Source organism: Vulpes vulpes, chromosome 5 (genome assembly GCF_048418805.1).
Source record: "Vulpes vulpes isolate BD-2025 chromosome 5, VulVul3, whole genome shotgun sequence".
NCBI classification, from domain to species: domain Eukaryota; kingdom Metazoa; phylum Chordata; class Mammalia; order Carnivora; family Canidae; genus Vulpes; species Vulpes vulpes.
The window spans coordinates 122,656,594-122,675,035 of NC_132784.1; the positions used below are offsets into that span (position 1 = coordinate 122,656,594).

At 43.0% G+C, this 18,442-nt stretch overlaps 1 protein-coding gene across 45 annotated transcripts in view; it reads left to right on the forward strand.

Moving 5' to 3' along the window:
• MAGI2 (membrane associated guanylate kinase, WW and PDZ domain containing 2) overlaps nt 1–18,442 on the forward strand; it is a 1,307,576-nt gene that overhangs the window by 1,249,573 nt on the left and 39,561 nt on the right. For 5 of the 45 annotated variants that reach the window (XM_072759865.1, XM_072759866.1, XM_072759872.1 and 2 more), the window contains one exon: nt 12,368–15,173. The exons of 33 other annotated variants lie outside the window; for them this stretch is intronic. In XM_072759865.1, the coding sequence (XP_072615966.1) occupies nt 12,368–12,396 (29 nt within the window). In that variant the 3' untranslated portion in view covers nt 12,397–15,173. Of the gene's footprint in view, nt 1–12,367; nt 15,174–18,442 lie in introns of those variants that run through there. 7 more of the 45 variants (XM_072759853.1, XM_072759848.1, XM_072759861.1 and 4 more) reach the window with 2 other exon arrangements.

The following is an 18,442-nucleotide window of genomic DNA, read 5'->3' on the forward strand; positions in this document are numbered from 1 at the left end:
GGAATGTAAAATGGTACCACTACTATGGACAATGGTATGGAGATTCCTTGACAAAATAAAAAATAGAGCTACCAGCAATCTCACTCCCGGGTGTGTATCCAAAAGAATTGAAGATGGGATCTCAAAGAGGTATTTGCACATCCTCATTCTTTGCAGCACTCTTCACAATAGCCAAGAGGTGGAAGCAACCCAAATGTCCATCATGGGTAAAGAAAAGTGGCATATACACATGATGGAATATTATTTGATCTTTAAAAAGGAAGACTTTCTGTTGCATGCTACAACATGAATTAACCCTCAGGACATTGTGCTAAGTGGAATAAACCAATCACAAAAAGACAAATATCTCATGATTCCACTTCTGTGAGGTAGCTAAGTAGTCAAGTCTTAGAAACAGAAAATAGAAATGGTTGTTTCTGGGAGTTAGGAGCGAGGGGGAAAGGGAGTTTGTTCAGCGGCCATAGGGTTTCGGTTTTGTAAGATGAAAAAGTTGCAGAGATCTGTTGCACAACATGTGTATAGTTAACACTACTGTACTGTATACCTAAAATGGTTAAGATAGTAAATTTTATGGTTTTTTTTACACCCTTCCCACCAAAAAAGAAGAAAATGCCACAAGGGGCTTTTAGGAGAACCTGCAGCTCTAAAGCTTTGGAGTTCAAAGCACAGAGGACGTCCCAGCTTCTGAGCTTTATTTTGTAATTTGCACTGATGTTGGGCAGCCCTTAGGGCAACTAGATGAAGGGTGATGAGCTTCTTAAAGGAGCAATCAGTAGGAGAGAGGCCTCGTCACCACAAGCTTGGCATTAGCACCCTTGTCTCTTACCACGGTAAAGTTGCTTGCTTGCTTGTCTAAAGTTGCTTCTTAGGTTCTTGCCTTTGTTTGGTTGATTTTGAAGTGAGGAATTGGCTTTGGAGTCCCGCCAGGGCGTGCGGAAGTAGGACTGCATATGTAGAAAAGGAAGTTCCTGAGTCTGGTGTTGTTTCAATGGTTCACTCATTTATATTCCTTTGTTTACCACCTTTCACAAAGGCTTCTTTGAGACAGGTCAGGTTCAGTGGGGAGAAGGTATGTCCATTGTCCTGCCAGCTGAGCTAAGTAGGAGCTGGGGAAACAGACAAACGCTGATAAAAGACAATCCTGTCTCCCTTCCCCAAGAAGTTCACTGAGAAAAGTGTTCCCTTTGTCGTCATGGGGAGCCTCAGGTGGCAAGAGGTGGTGCTCCCCACACAGTGACAGGTGATGTAAATGGAAACACACCACCAGGTTATTTAGCATCACAAAATGTGACATGAAGATCATAATACTCTTTGTGCTTTCCTGTGAAAAAAAATGTGTTGAACTTCTCTGTCTTATCTCCTAGTTCTTTAGCTACTGGGTCACTCCTCAAGCCCAGAGCCCCATACTAGCTCCCTGAGAGAACTAACTGGTGGCTGAGGACAGAAGCCATGTCTACTAGCTCGGGTGTCCAATGCTTGGCATCTGATGGTTCCTTGCACTGCATTGTATGAATGGATGAGTGAATGAATGAATGAATGAATGAATGAATGAATAGAAAGGAAATAGCAGTGTCCACCTGCCCTCCAAAAGACTATGGTGTATTAGGCAAGAGAGAGAAACAAGTACTCCTATGACTAAAGAAACATAAAAATAACCACAGCGCATAAAACACAGTAGATACCCTCAGATGAAGAGGAGCGCAGTAGACTAGGCTGAGAGGGGGCACGCTGTGGGGAGTCTTCTTAAGGAAAGAATCCCTGACTTCCAGTCTTCAGCCTTCCAGGATGAAATTAAGTTGTTTTAACTAACCACAGCACCTTTTGCCTAGATTTAGACTACACCGCTCCATTTAAGTCTATGTATGTGCTGGGTAACATGACTGCATTCTAAGAATGAGCCACCACGCTGACCCGGTAGACCTGGTTTCCTCCATTCCAAAGAGGGTGCAACATAAATACAGTTCATAAAAGAGAGTGGTACTGGATCCAGGCGATTCTGAGGTCGATCTCGTGGGAGTAGGAGCGTGCTTGAAAATCACAAAGCTAGAACTAAGCCTTTAATACCTCACAGCAAGCTCAAAGTTCAGTTTAGACTACTGAACAGAAGGCAACAAAATCCAGTCAATTATTTCCACCTCTATTTCCCCGCAAAGAGTAAACAATTTTCAGCTGAAATTTTTTTCTGACTTAGCCTTTTCATCATTCTTCTCCATCTGATCTTTCCACAATCCACTCACCCCAGAATGTGGATGCTGCCACTTTGAAACAAGGAAGGAACACGCAGTGTGGAGAGGGAGCTTAGAGAGTGAGGGAGAACAGCCTCAGACTTCAGGTCCTGCTAGAGACCTGAGAGGAGAAAATACAGGAAGGGTTGACTCTATTTTCCCAAATTCCTGGTTAGTGGATTCCACCTGAGAGAAAGCATTTAGGGGCCTTAGCCTCACTCTTGGATCTCCAAATAGATACATAGTCCCCTGGCAGGTTCATGACCTGTCAGTCCCATGGGTCCCCACCCCCTTTGAAGGCAAGGACAAGGAAAGGGGAGAGAAGGGCAGAGAAGGGAACCCCCCCACCCCCGCCCGCCATCACCTGCTCAGAGGATGCCGCAAGCCTGGGACATGTTCTGTAGTAAGAGTCTCCTCATCAACTGTTCAAGTGAGCGGTCTGAAAGGCTAAAGTTCTGGAATGAGTTCCTAGAACAGGAATTAAGAAAGGCTGTACCTTACAACTCCGTTTTGACAATGTTCCTGCTGTCAATCTGTGGCTACGTCAGTTCTCAAGTGATGCCCTACTGGGAACTCTTTCTTGAGATAACTTTTACTGAGTTTCATGAATTAATACATATGATAGCGTATCTCAAATACAGAAATAGTCAAGAAGGAAGAGAACTCTTTCTCTCTTTTGAAAATGTAACCATTGTATTTTGAAGCCTGGTTTTTTTTCTTTTCATTTGACAATATTTTGAGACTACTAGGGAAACTGAATATCCTTCTTACATCATTTTCCATGACTCCCTTGTACGTTGTTATCTAGATTTATCATTTAACGAATCCCCTATTTAGACTTCTCTTCTTCATGTACTTCTCCCACTGTTGTGATAAACACTACAAAAAATACCCTCGTAGCTATACTGGCCCCTCTATCTTTGATTATTTCCTTAGGGAAACCTCTGAAAAGCAAAACCAGTGGGTCAGAGAGTATCTGCATCCTCATGGGAACATGGACAACGTCAGGGGAGTCAGCTTTGGGACCTACCCTTGAGTGAGGAAGTAAATTTGTTATTTTTTAATTATCTTTTATTTTATTATTTATTTTTTGTTATCTTTTCCCATAGCCAAGCATTGTGAGCCCTAGCAGAGGTCCTGTGATCTGATAAAAAGTGTCCAGGGTTGAGAGTCAGCACTGCGGTGGGTGGAAGGCCAGGCTGCCCCTCACTCCCAGCAAAATGCCTCAGGCCCTGGCCTCAGCTCTCTGGGGCTCCCCCACCTCATTTGTGACATAGGGAAATGGCTGACCATCCCTCCGGCTGCAAACACAATTGCATACTATTTATTAGGATGGACAGCATGTCTCACTTTTATTGTCGCTTCCATTTTGTTTAGTTTGTTTTTAAACAGCACTAACAATATTTCTCAAAGAAGCAGAGGGCTATGTGCAATCTCATGACGGTTTCTTGACAGCTTGAAAAATCATAGGCCTTCTCAGATAACTCAGAAGTTCCCTGCATCTGTGCACTCTATTTCTCTAGGGAAGAACAATTAGTCAAGACGAGGCCCAAGCCCATGACACCCCTGATATTACTTACCATGGCTTTCTTCCAAAGTGTTCTGGGCAATAAGACCTTTTCAGACACTTCAACAATGGATGTCAGTCAGGCTTCACTTGCCCACAGCAGAATTGACCCACGGCACGCTAAACACTGACCTACCACAGGCTCACGGCACACTGGTGTTCCAGTGGGGGTCAGTCATCACCAGGAGGCCACTGGCTTGTGGCTTCAGAGGTATCAGCTGACAAAGGAGGATTTTGAAGCTCCTTTCTGTTAACTTGAGTAAACCATGTTTCCATTTGAGCAACATGCTGAGTTGGTAGTATGTGAGGAAACCAGTAGAGCCCATGTTAACTAGTTGTCATCCGTCCTAGGAAGGTAACGAAGCCTTACCTTCACATATGTGCTACTTCATGGAGAAAATTCTTATGAGGTGATGTTTTCAGCTGGCAGGCCTCTGAGAATCTGGTAAAGACAGATCATAACATGGGAGAATCATCTTCACCTTGTAGCTCAGAAATCTAAGACACAAAAGGAATTTCTGACTAACCTACAAGCCTGTTGTAGAAACAAACAAACGTTTCCATTCCCTTGCCTTCTCTGCACTCATCTCAAAGTACTCCCAGCTGAAGAGCAGCAGCCTATGGAAAATCCTCCTGTGTCATTCACTTGATGCCCAAAGCAGACAGCCTTGGCACTCCAGCAAGAGTTGTCTTGTCCTATGTGACCATCCTGAGTGAGCTGAGAATACTCCTTTATGTTCAACCTTCGCTTTGAATAGCCATCCTCAAGGTTTTAGCAAGAATGACTGGATGCCTCTTATGTGGAAGAAAAGAGACTAAATGAATCAGAATACTGGTCAATAACATTGATCTAAAACCATCAGACAATTTAAATATGAGATCCAGAAGGTTTAGACCAGTTTCTAGCCAAGGGTAAAAATTACTGAAGGACAAAACTGAGTATGAAAGTGTGTTATACAAAAAAAAAAAAAGAAAGAAAGAAAGTGTGTTATACAAACACACTGTAGCACTTAACTACATACGTAATAGCCAGCAAAGAGAAAGTTGAGGAAACTTTTTAAGATGGGAAAAATGGAAAAATCTAGACAAGTTATACCTGGCAATATAAGGAACTTTCTCTATTGTGAAAGATTTATTGACCTCTTATGTACTATCATACAGCCTTCATTATCAGTCTCAATGTAAAAATGGCATTTGAAAAGAGGAATAGTAGCATATTTCATAGGCCAGAAGACCATAAGATCTTAGAGTGAGCATCTCATTGCCAAGAGCACAAATGTTTGGGAAATTACAGATATAAATTCGGAAGTACATCGCTGGTCAATGAGACCTGAAATGCATTGAGTTCTCATTTTCTTCTTCTGAACGAAATAAGAAAACAGTGAGACATCCCTGCAATGTTTTAAAAGAAGCATTGCGTTGGTGGTTTTGCTCCACCAGGTATATTGTTAGAGGATGTCATCTGACAGAGTCTGGCAAAGTGTATCCTTGGAATGGATGGGCTTTGTTTCTCAAGTTCAAATAGATCCCCCCCCCACCACCACCCACATCCACAATGGGGATGGAGAGGAGGTGTTAAAGGCTGGGAGGTGCTTTACTGCAAGCCTCTAAAACATCATGGAACTGTAATTCTGTCTCCAACCATTTGTTATGGGCCAAAGCAGATTACAGGAGCAAGTACAGAGCCCCCAGCCGTGATTTATGGTGGAAGAACAGCTCAGAGAATATTTCCGTCAAGTGGGAATGGCTGAGCAACCAAACTGACGTTGGCCGAGGTGCAAGCACTGGGTGAAATTTCTAGAAGGAAAAAACTTCAGCCAGGGGCCTTAGCCCTACATGCACCGAGCCAAAAATGAACTTAAGCGCCTCTCATTCTTCATCTTCACACTTGTTTGCGGTTTGCAATGACCATTTCCAGGGAGAAGCACTTCACTGATCAGACTGGTGATGTGGTTAATTATGAGGCTGTATCTCCTCTTTCATTTCATGGTGTCTCCTTCTTATCCTGTCTTGTCCTTTTGAAAAGGCAATACATCATGAGTTTGATGGGGAGAGGATAGAATAAATTCAAGTTTAATTTTGGAGTCATTTTGTAAAATGTCCCAGCCTTCTTTATCATCACTGGAAATTCTTCAGAATGCCTTAAAACTAAGAACAGAAATCAACAGAACTATTTATGTTTGAGACCCATCCTGGGGTGAATGGAGGCCCTGGGACAAGCCACTCCTCCGATCCCAAAATAGCATGGAATGAAAATCCAGTTTATATAAATATGAAGGTAGAGAGGAGAAATGTTATGGAAAGAAAAGAAGAAAGAAAAAAAAAAACCACAGAGGTAAATCCAAGTTTTTAATAGTTTTTTTTTTCTGAAAAAATGAGAATTACTACTCAGATAATACTCTTTTCCAAAGTGTCTCTAATTAAAATGCTATTTTAGTAATTCAGAAAAAAAATATTTTTAATGAAACTGTAGACCAAGGGGAAAGAAAATGAGAGAGTGACTATAGCTGACACGTTTCAGCTTTATAACCTTCTACAGATATATGCATATATCAAAATACAAATTATATATAAAAGGACTTTTAGGCAACTTCTAGAGATCACTATTTTCTCTACCCAGGCTTCTTCCTGAAGTGCAGTCTTTCAAAGTATAAATAACAAAGCCGTCCCCCAATTTAATATGCCCTGCGTATAGGATTCACACCAGTAAGGACATCAGAATATCTACTTGGTTACCCATTCCAGTTAGTATCAACTGGGCAAGGGTTTTTTGTTGTTAGGGGGGTGAGGTTTGTTTTGTTTGTTTGTTTGAGTTGATTCATTTTTTTGAGTCAACAAATTTTTGATGCAAGCCATTACCTTAGCACTTCAAGGAACAGAAAGATGAATAAACAGTTATCCAGTAGGCAAGGCCCATACCAATATCCCCATAAGTAAATATCAACCAACATGTGCTCAGAAAAGATGCACAAAGTGCATCTCTTACAAGCTTATCAAAGAAGACTTCAAAAATGTGCTGACATTTGAACAGAGCCTTGAACAACGGGCAGGCTTTGGGAAGGCATAGAAGCTGTGGGGCAATCCTGTCATAGCAAAATTAATGAAAATGAGGACCTGAGGGTTAGGGCAGGGAAGGCATTTTCACTAGAGTGAAACATGGGATGTACCATGTGCGAGGGAGGTCAAGCCTGCAGTTTAGGCCCATGCTGTGCCACAGGGGCAGCACAATGGAGACAACAGGGCTGGGGGAGGGCACAAGAAAGGCTGGAGGTGGAGGCAGTGATGACAGCATGGCAACCACTGACCGCCATGTTGTAGAGGAGCTGAAACAGGGGCCCCGGCCAGGGCAGGAGAGCAGAGGCCTGGACATGGGGGACTGCCAACTTCCTTATGAAGTGACCTCGGGGGAGGCTGGCTCCCCAATACCCAATGGCAGAGGGTTGGAGAAGTTGGAGAGTGAAGATGACAGTAGGTTTAGGGAAAGTGACAAGTTCACCATTAGAGAATCCAACAAGGCTTGGCAGCCTTCTAAAAGGCAACATGCTGCCGCACAGCATCAGGCTGGCGCAATTAGAGGCTCACCAGGAGCTAATCCCATTCATTTTCTTCTCCTCAGGCAGTTCCACACTAAAGATTCCCTAGACAGCTGAGCTAGACAGATAGACATCCAAGAAAGAAGATTCCACTGCCCCCTCCCCTATTTTAATGGCCTTCACAGGAGAATTTGTTGTTTCTTGATCATCTAAGTCATCCTACTCCAATCTTTCTTCCTTTCCTACTAGGTGATATGCACAGACACAGAACACCCACTCTCATTCTGCAGTTCCTCGTAAGAAATGGCCATTCTCCGACTAGTCAGTATAGCCAATTTAATATCCCATCAACAGGGGTTTAGCCTGCCCATTATATAAAGACTGGGTAAGCAGTTACCTGGTTATTTAGCTAGTGATGCAAAATGTCCTTCAGCTACTTTATATTGCCAGTTAATACATTTAATTTAATATTTAATGTATAAACCAATGTGCAATATATGACTTTTAAATTACTCAGCATATATGTTTTCCTTTGGGAAGAACATTTTATTAGCATATTTATGATACCATCTCAAGACTTAATATGGCTTAATTCTATTAATAAAAACTAATTTAAAAATCATTATCTTTTTTAATTACAGCTTTTGATTTAGTTCTTTCCTGCTCAGCGAATAAGGGTAACTGTAGCTCTCGGTGCAGTTGATCCAGAGCTAATTTTGTTCTAGCTAGAGCTATCATGAGTTATTCAGTAGTGGAAGTTGATTAAAAGCAACATTCCCATGACTTGGCCATGGCTCAGCCTTTGAGGACTCTGGACAGATATTTAGCCTCAAATGAAGCTATTAGCTAATTCTACATCATGGTCACAATCTTGAGCCCACAGGAGTCATGTTAGAGGCAATTCAAACGGAGTGGTTGACAGCCCCACCTAGGATGACCCAAACCATCTGAGCACTGTCTTCACTGGGCCTGATGCTGGAGCCGCTGGTATCTCTGGCCCTGTTAGGACCCAGAGAATATGGGATGCCTTCCTTTGGTATTAGGTTCTTAGCTCCTCAATTTTTCAACTGTGTGCTCACCATTCAGGTTCTGCCTATGTCAGGTTCTCAACCTTGGCTGAGTTCACAGGAAGGACACCAAGCTGCTGAACAGCCACTAGAGAAAGTATCATAAGGCTTGAGTACGAGAACTTAGTCTAGGATAGCAGCTGTCAGGGAGAGCTGAGGAGGGAGTTGAGAAGACACATCTCCCATCTAGATGTTAAGTTCATGGGACAAGGCTGCAAAGCACCCAGAATATACCTAGAGGGGTCTGCTGCTTGCCTGAAAGCAAAGTAAAAAGGAAAAGACAAAAATGTTCATTCACCAACAAATGAGTACTCCCTTGTGGCTAATGAGAGTGTTGCCATAGTCACCAAACATTTTCAATTACAGGAAAAGCCAGCTTGTTTCAGAGTTGAGCCAAAATGTATCCATCACAAAAGAAAAAAAAAAAAAAAACACAGCAGCAACAACAACAACAACAACAACAACAACAACAAAAAAAAAAACCCACTATACTCTGATCTAGCCCTGGGAAGTTTTTGAGCCAAAAAATAATATACAGTAGCCAAGGGTGAACTAGCTCTGTAGCTGCCAAGAGAGCAATTGAGTTTTCCCCTCACACTGGTTCATATATTAAAGTTAGCAGAAAATGGAAAACAGATGCAGAAATAAGCATATGATGCTACTGGAGCTCTTTTCCTTTTATAGAAACTTCAAACCAGTCTGTGCCTTAAGGGAGATTGGTCAGAGACATGGTAAAACAGGAAGGTCAAATGATGTTGAAAAGTTAAATCATTTCTAATTCATCTACTGTTATTAATTTGAAAGCTAAAGCTCGCTTCCACTTTCATCCATGCTCTTTACCAAGAGAAGTGCGCAGTTGTAGATGACAAGGGCTCTGATGAAAGGAAATCTCCCTCTCCGATGAAGGCAAAGAGGCTTTATCCCACATACATACGTAAGCATAAAGTTGTTGATTGGAATTGAAAAGGCGCCTGAAAATGTCATCATTAGTCAGGTAATCTTTCTCAAAAGTAAATGTGAAGGAATTTTTCTACATCTTCATATCAGTCAGTATATAACTCTATTAAAGTGCTTAACAAATTGTATTACATTTATTTAGGTGTCCTTCATTGGAATATGAGCTCCACAAGATCAGAAAGAGCACTTTTTAAATTCATTTTCATATTCCCAAAGGCCAGCACATTGCCCTGCCTTCGGGTCACAAACTGGCCACTCAGTGTTCGATGGGATGAATGGCTAAGTAAAGAAAGGAACTAAAGAAACGTAGAAGACCTCCCGCCCACCCCACCCTGCCACCAAAGATCATTATACAGTTGTTGCTGTCCTATCTTCTTCTATCTTCATCACTTAGATGCATTCTCGAACTTCTGAGGGAAGGTTCCCAAACAATACCACTTGCACCCTGAGTTTCCAATCACATTTGACCTTTATTCCCACTTTTAGTAAATGAAGACACCAAGGTCCTTTGAATCAAGTTGACTTTGCCATTGATTCTCTGACTCTGTTTCTCAGTAGGAACCTCTATTAGCCAAACAGCTAACCCCCTCAAATGGTATGTTAGTTCCGCAAGGGCACTGCCATTGTCTTGTTGACCGTTGTATCCTGACCTAAGTGCCTACCATCTAACAGTCTATCCAAAGATATGCGTCAGATGAGAAATGGCCTTAGTCTACTGCCGAACCAACCAGTCTTCTATACTGTCGTAAAAAAAAAATAAGACAGGAATGGAAAAAACTATACTGAAAGTCTCCTTCAAGACTGAATGGCTCACTCGTATTCAGCAAAAAGTGAAGCTGGAGTCTGAGGATGTGCTAATGTCATCGTGGGTGGGTTGTACGCAGCGATCCTGTCCCTGGTTTGGCAATGATAGCAGCTGACCTGTTTTCCTCATGGCTACGTTGGGAGAGGAAGAAAACATCCCTAGCCCCCCCGCCCCCCCCCCCACAGACCTACTTAAAGCAACAATATTTCCACTTAGAAAGAATTGATAACAATCTTACAAAGAGAGAGAATGCCTGGCAACTCTGGATCCTGAAAAGGATCTGTAAATTTGTGGATAAAGAAAGCGCATGATGTTCATGAATATCTCTCATAAAATCATGAAATAGAGATCTCCTCCTCAAGATGGAAGTACAAGTTATGACCAAAAAATTACCCTTTTTCCCGCATTTACATTTAATCAAGCTACCCTGGGAAGATGAAAGAACAAAGACAATTGAGTTCAACTTAGATAAGATTTATATCCAAGTGGTTGACCTGAGCCATTCGTTGTCTTTTTTTTTTTTTTTTTTTTTTTTAGCATTTGCTTTAGGTTAGAGTCTGGCAAAGATAGATCAAACTTAGTAAAAATTAATGTTACACCAAAAGTACATCAGTTCTCAGTTTTTAAGTTTTTGAAACTGAAGCTTATACCTCTTAAGGTTTATAGTTATTTCCTCTCAGCAAATTGTGGGTTCCTGTGTCCTAGGGAAAGGCATTACCAAAAATCAAATACAGGACAGATTCACCTTCACTCATTCCCCAACAAACAGCAATGTGAAAAGTTGACAGTGAAGCCATTGGCTGCACATCCATTAAAATGGTTTTGACTCACTTGACTTGTTCAAGTTTAAAATGCTAAAAAAAAAAGAGAGAGAGAGAGAGAGAGAGAGAGAGAGGAAGGTGCTGATGGACGATCCTCCAAGACTGTCTGAACCCAGAACCCTAATCCAGTTTTGTCAGTCATTTTAAGTAGATATAAACAGAGATTTGGGGTAATCCTTTCCACTCCCAGGGCTCAGGAGTGCAGTAGTATTTCTAAGTTCCCAGTGCAACTTTCTCTTGATCTTTACACTGGTATGAAACTCCAGCATCCAGACTCTCCACACGGGTAGTCCCCATCTCATACTTCACCAGCCACACACAGGATAAAAAAGAGTCCATCCGGCTCATCCGGGGATATCCAAAGCCTTTTCTATCAATTTTAGTCACTTAAAGGCAGCCAAAAACCAAACCAAACAAAAACCTCTTACTGTTTTAAAGAGTTCTTGTCAGGTAATAGAGATCAGAAAAGTAACATCCCACTCTATATTTGTGTAGTGTCTTTACCGAATTCGTTCATATAAGGCAACTTTGTGGAAAAAAGCAAGGAAAGTAGTTTGTATTGAAGTTATGAAAAATGAGGTTCAGAGAAGTTAAGTTGTTTGCCCAAGGTCACACAGCTACTTAGCGATTGACATTGTACATGCACCTGTCTTCTAACTCCAGAAGATTATGTTCTTCTACTATATTGTACCCTGATTCGAAGGCTTTCCTCAACTTGTTTAAGGGAAATGCTGGTACATTCCTGCATATGGTATATACTTGATGTATTGTTGGATTCCCAGATCTTGGAGCGTGGCAGCTGTGTCAATCAGCTGCATTTGGATTCTCCAGATCTGGATCTGGATGAAGCTGACTCATTGAGAGTAATTCCAGATTTAGTTGAATCTGAGGCCTCTAGAAAGCCTCATCGAGGGGATGGGGTCTTCTTTGATCAAGCAGTGATAACAACAGCATTTACTTCGTTTTCCACTCATTTCGTGCTGACTGTGTGCCAGACACTCTAGTGGGTGGCTGAAGTTCTTGAATGCTCTCAAACCTCCTAATGACCCTGTGAAGTAGCCACTACAATTACTCTCATTTTATTAATAAGAAAACCAAACTTTAGAGAGTGTTGGGTGGCCTTGATCAGAGAGGATAAACAGACTGGAACCAAGGCAATTTGACTCTATAGCCCAGACTTTTAAAACCCACACACAATAGCCCAGAGGAGTTCATGGCCTCTTGATCAGCCTAAAACTCTCCAGAGACTCAAAATTCAACCCAGCTCTAAGCCATTATAGGGAATGGCTCATCCCTATTGGTTCAGGGCCTATAATCTTTGCCAAAATGGGAAAGAACTGCCATTTTAGCACTATAAAACTATCCTGTCATTCCTCTTTTCTTTTCTTATAGATTTTAAAAGATTTTATTTGAGAGAGTGACGAGAGAGAGAAAGCACTAGTCGGGAGAGGGAGAAGTAGACTCCCTGAGCAGGGAGCCAGATGCTGGGCTCGATCCCATAACTCCAGGATCATGACCTGAGCCAAAGGTGGCCACCCAACCGACTGAGCCACCCAGGTGTCCCTCATGTCATTCCTCTTCAGATAATTCATCAAACCACATCAATGTAGCCAAACAACATATTCCTCAGCCACTGGGAACCTGAACAAAAGCCCCAGGACCCTGACTCTTTGGGGTCAAGAGCAAAACTCTTCAAAGACCTTAACAGAGGAAGAAAGGATAAAGAAAGGAAATAAAACTACAGATCTGGAATCAGAAGGAGCCATTTAGGATCCGTATGTCCTTTACTCACAGATGTCTTGGGGACCCACCTTGATGGAATCGTCCTTCCAGCCTTTGAAAATGGCTCGCAGTACAGGGAGCGGCCCTCCGGGCCAGACCTCTTCGCTTCACCCAGACACCAGCCTCGTCCCCAGGAGAGGGTTCTGTGAGGGGCTTAGGGCAGGAAGGCTTGTTTCAAGAGGCCCCATTAAATGAACTGCTCAGAGGGACAACCCGTTGGAGTCTCGAGATTCTGACCTCAGCCAGTCGGCTGGGATTCAAGGCGCTGAGCTTCGAACCTGATAGAAGCTGTAATGAGCAGCTCTGAGGCATGCTGGCTGCAGGTGGCGAAGCTGCCAGCATCCAGGAGTTCCTGTTACGTTTCTCGCTCAGCCAAATCTGTAGCTCTGTTTTGAAAGTGCCCTTCCTGTGTTTTGCATTTTGTTCTCTAAGTGCTCCTAGCCTGGGAAGCCTCAAGAGGCCTCACGTTCAGTGTCTGAGCCCAAAGATCTTTCCAGCATCGTGCTGCAACCTCAGGCTAGTGACCCTCTGTGAACAGCGTTGGATCTTTCCTTCGCAGGGGTTGTGAAGCCCACAGGCTTCAACGAGAAGCAGACGTGCTAACCCAGAGGACAGCTGAGTCACGTTGACATCTGGGCCCACCGCCCACCAGGAGCATTCAGCTGATGGAGCCGGTGTCTGGGACAAGGAGCTGTGTCCCCAGCTGCTCACCCCCCCACACACACACACCTGGGGCACAGGGGCAGCAGCTGGCACATCTTGAGGCTCCTCTGGAATTTTCTAGCACTCTTAGGTGCGTGACCTACTGAAAGACCTCTCAAAGGACTACCGCCTCCCCAAGCAGCCTCTTGGCAGCTAAGTCGTGCAAATCACGACTTCCGTGCAAATCACCGATCACTCCTGAGTTCACCCGAAATGAGCAGAAACCCCGGGAACAGCAGGCCAATGTGAAGAGCCCTCAGCGCCCTCGGGTGGGGCACGACGTGGACGTGGTGCCCCTCCCAGGCCCCTCCCCGCTGCGCCTGCTCCTGGGCTGTGCCCTTCAGCCACCTGCCCCGGGGTCACCGCCTGTGGCCAGGCTGCCAGGGTCCCAGGTGGGTCCCAGGTGAGCCCCCGGCCGCTCCGCAGGGGAGTCTCTGCGGCCCCCAGGCCTGAGACCCAGGGCCCCGCGTGTCCTTGGAGCGCGGCCGAGGACGGTCCCTGCAGCCCCAGCCTGGGCGCGGTGGCCTGAGCCTGTGCCCCGGGCCAGGTGAGGACAGGTGCGCCGCCGGGGGGCGGGGAGCGGGAGGCTGCAGAAGGCCGCACCCGCGTGCAAGGCCGCCCCCGCGTGCAAGGCGGCCCACACGAGGTCGCTCGCCCTCCAGCAGCGTCGTTTATGCAAGCGGCGCCCTTGCCCGGCTCCGGAGGGGGCGGCCCATTAGCGGCCCACCTGCGCAGAGCCCGACGGAGGGAGCCCCCCACCTGCCGGACGGTGCAAGGTCGCCCAGGCCCAGCTCCCAAAGCTGCACCCTCGGGGGCAGGGCCGGGGGCGGCTATGCCGTGGGCCCCCCTCGAGGAAGGAAGGCCACAGAAGCAGAGGGGTCTTAGTCGCCCACCCTGCTGGGGGTCCCAGACTTCAAGGCTGAGCTGGAGCGAAGGGAGTCTGTGGCCGGGAAGAAACCCCCCATATCTTTCCAGCAATTTCTCCAGTTCATTTGTTTCAAGCGCCTTTGAATTCCTCTAGCATAATCACCCTACCCTTTGTCAACACAAAGCGATTGTTTAAACGACTCCATCAGATCATGCCATGGGCGACTATTTCCATTTATTATGATTTATTGCCTGTTTAGCACCAGTGTGCAAGGCACATTCAACAGACGAGGAAGCTTCGAAAATGATTTTTCTTTCTGCTCTGGAGGCCCACGGAATAAAAACAACCTGCCCAGAGTAAAGGAAAGATTATCCTCACTGATGAGGATCAGTGACTAAGGACATTTTGGAAAGGAGGTTTAATTTTCCAGATGAAAAAGAACAAGACTTTCTCATTGCCATTGATCCTCCCATTGACCTAGAGCACAGAGTGAATTGATTACCGAGAAGGCGAGAATTCCCGGTTTTTCAGCAGGCCCGGAAGAGATCGGTCATGGATAAAGCAAAGTCACCTAATCCCATTGAAGGCAGGAATCTGGTGTTATTAGCCTGAGCCCCTGCATGGGCCCCTTGCTGGCACCTTCAGGCACTGAATAAATGCTGATTTAATTGCCTCATTCAAGTGTGAGAGATCGGACCACTTATTTTTTCCATCGCTACTCATGTGTCCAGTTTAGGGAACTGGGATTTTTTTTTTGTAACTCTGCTTTTAGGGCAAGAGCCTGTTTTCATTTTAATTCTTCCCTGGGGTTGTTACCAAGAAAAAATAAAAAAGTGAGGAATCAGATACTGAGCTTCAGTTTTTAAACCACTGACAGTCTCAGGAATGTGTCCCCTTGCATAAAGAAGCTCCGAGTTGATCTTTATAATAGCAGCTAGCTAATTTACCAACTTAAAAAAAAAAATCTTGTAATAAGTGAGTAATAAGTGAATACTAATCATCAATTAGAATCATTTGTAAAAATTAAAAAGCACCATTAACACCTCATTCAAATACTCACTTTCCAGTCAGACAAGGGATGGTTACTGTCCTGTCCTGAATGAAATTCTGAATGGTTCCACGGTGTTAACTCTGACAGTAGCACGGCATGAGTTATACTTGGTTAAAACACCCACTAACTCCACCGACCAACAGTCATTCTTTGAAGTTTAAAAATAAAAGTCAGCCTGTGAAGCATAGAATTTATTCCTCGTGGAGCTATCATTTACTTCTGTGCTTAGATCAAAACTATTGTTTCTTTCCCCAACTTTAGTAAACTACCTCCTATAGTTCAAAACTGATCCCACAGGCTAAATTGAGAATCTCTTAGAGCACAGTTTCTCAAAGTGGAGAGCTCAGTAGGTTGCGGATTCTGACTCAGTGGGTCTGGAATTGAGGCCTGAGGGTTCTGTATTTCTAGCAAGTTCCTAGGTGATGCCAGTGCTGCTGGTCCATGGGTGACACTGAGTAGCAGGGTTTTAGCAATTCAGACAATTTTTCCCCTATAGATTTTATCTAATGTGTATCCTTGAATTATTTTTATCTAGCAGTACAGTAATATGATAAAATTTAAGTAAATAACAGTTTTATAATAACAAGTGAGGTCACATATAAATAGAGACATAGATGCATATGCTGATACTATTGGGGAGAAAAATAATTTCTCTATCCCTCTAGATTCTTCTGACTGGTCTAATAATCAAATTGACATGAGACAGATTAACATGAAAAGAATTTGATTATGTACATACAGGGGCCCCATAAGGATATGAGACCCACTGGCAGTCAAGCAAGTGAGGTAAATATGCTACCAAGAAGTCTCACAGTCCAGAAGTTGAGTTGGTGGATTGTTCCATCTCACCGAACCAGTCTCAGTCCTAACAATAGGTCAGTTTAGTAAAACTCATTTCTGAAGGGGGTGATATAAAATGGGCTCTCAAAGTTAGGCCTACATTACACAAGCAATCAAGTATTTAATAAGAGGCCTCTGTGGAAACCACAGAAAAAAACAATGGTTAGTATTTGAACCAAATTATAAAGCTGTTTCTGAGTTCTGAAGTTAGCCAGTCAAGATTTCTAGAGGTCTAGTTCAAAACATTTTCAGGGCACTTGCGTGGCTCAGTTGATTGAGCAGCCGACTCTTTGTTTAGGCTCAGGTCATGATCTCAAGGTCGTGATTTTCATGAATCTCCATGAAAATAAAACATTTTACCAGGAACACTTTTATAAAAGCATCTGAGAAAAAGAATAACTGTCTATAAATGATAACAGACTTAAAAATGGCTTAAAGGTCTGATTAGAGCTTATAATAATGAAATTGGTGAGGAAATTTGGTTATTTCTATGACATACAACCTTTTAAGATAATAACTAGAATTATGAGTGATGACATTGTACCAGGACATATCAGAATCTTAAGAATTTTATATAATTTCTAGAAGACTTATATGAATAATATCGGCCCATACAATATAATCTAAGAAGGTTTATCTTTGCTTATTCGAAAGGTTTATCTTTGCTTATTTGACAGTGGTTCTTGTGTAATTTAACATAGCAAATAAGCCTAATTAGGTTGACAGCCCTCTTTTAAAAGGAGAGAGAGCAAATCTTTTGAGATATTCCAGCAACCCAATATCTCATATCTCAAAGTTATTTTTAAGGCAAAAAGACTTCATTTAGAATTTGAATTGAGAGAAGTTTGTCAACAATATCAAAATGTTTGAATATTTGATTAAATAGGAATTATAAGGGCCAAGGGCAGGCTATCCCAAGATTGACCAATTGGCATGAACACTATTTCAAGTTAAAAGCAATCCCAAGCCATCAGACTCAGGAAAAGCTCTTTATTCCCCACCTCAACTGCATCCTTGTACCAGCAAGAGAGCTATTAATAGAAATTCTTCTTTACTTAAGAAATTTGTCTTCATAATCAGGCAAATTTTGTTTTCTAAACACCTCCACTTACCTTCCTGCTAATGGTCTTCCTCACCTTTGTATCCTCTAATGGTCTTCCTCACCTTTGTATCCTCTGGCCCCTACCCCTCTCCATAGTTCATATAAACACGATGTTGCCTATCTTTGGAATTTCCGTGTCTGTGTGGGTTCCCTATATGTACACTGTTAAATTTAATTTTCTCCTGTTAATCTGTCTCATGTCAGTGCGATTCTTAGTTGAGCTAGAAGGACCTTGAAGAACAGAGGAAATTCTCTTCCCCAATAGATCACAGATAATTAGAAAACAATACTTAATTGTCTACTTAAGGAAAGTGACAGTAAAAGATTTAAAAGGCAAATAGAGATGGTTGCATAATAATTAGCAAACTGAGTTCTTTTAACGTTGAGAAGATTCCATTTTCTTCAGTAATCGAAAGATCGGATTAAGACAACAGGAAGCATTAGGACATTATGTTGATAAAACACAGAATTTGTTGTTTTCTAGGCAGATTATTTTAGGGGAATGAAAAACCTTTCACAATCTATTATCGAGAGCATACCAATAGTCCAAAAGACAGTTTGTCCTTTTAACAGAGAGAAGACAACATTTTTTTTTGCAACAGTCGACTTTTGATATTAAAGCCCATTCTCTTAATTAAATTCATTCCAGTCTTAGCCAGCCCTGACAATGCAAAAAAATTACTTTCCAAAGATTCCTTCTCCACAAACCTCTTACAACCTGTTTCTTACCTCAACACACACTTTACTTTCCTTGCATAGAGATTGTACCTGGAGCCCAAGTGCGCAAGGGCACCTAGCTCCAGGGGGTCCCAAACAGACCAGGTTCAGCCACTCACTGCTGACAAAATCCAAAGGCAGACAAACGAGTGATGGTGAAACAAGAAAGGAGTTTATTTTAGTGAGGACATCAAGAAGACAGCAGACTGGCATCTCAAAGATTGTCTCCAAAGTGCCAAAAATACTTCAAGGTTTATATTAGGAAAATGTCAGACAAAGGTTTTGGTGGGTACATGCAGGTGGGCAGTAAAGGTCAAACCCATTACTATCTCAGGATCAATCACACGGGTCTTGCAGGCGTCAGGGCAGTTGTCATTGCTTGAGAGGTAGTTTCAGTTCCCATCA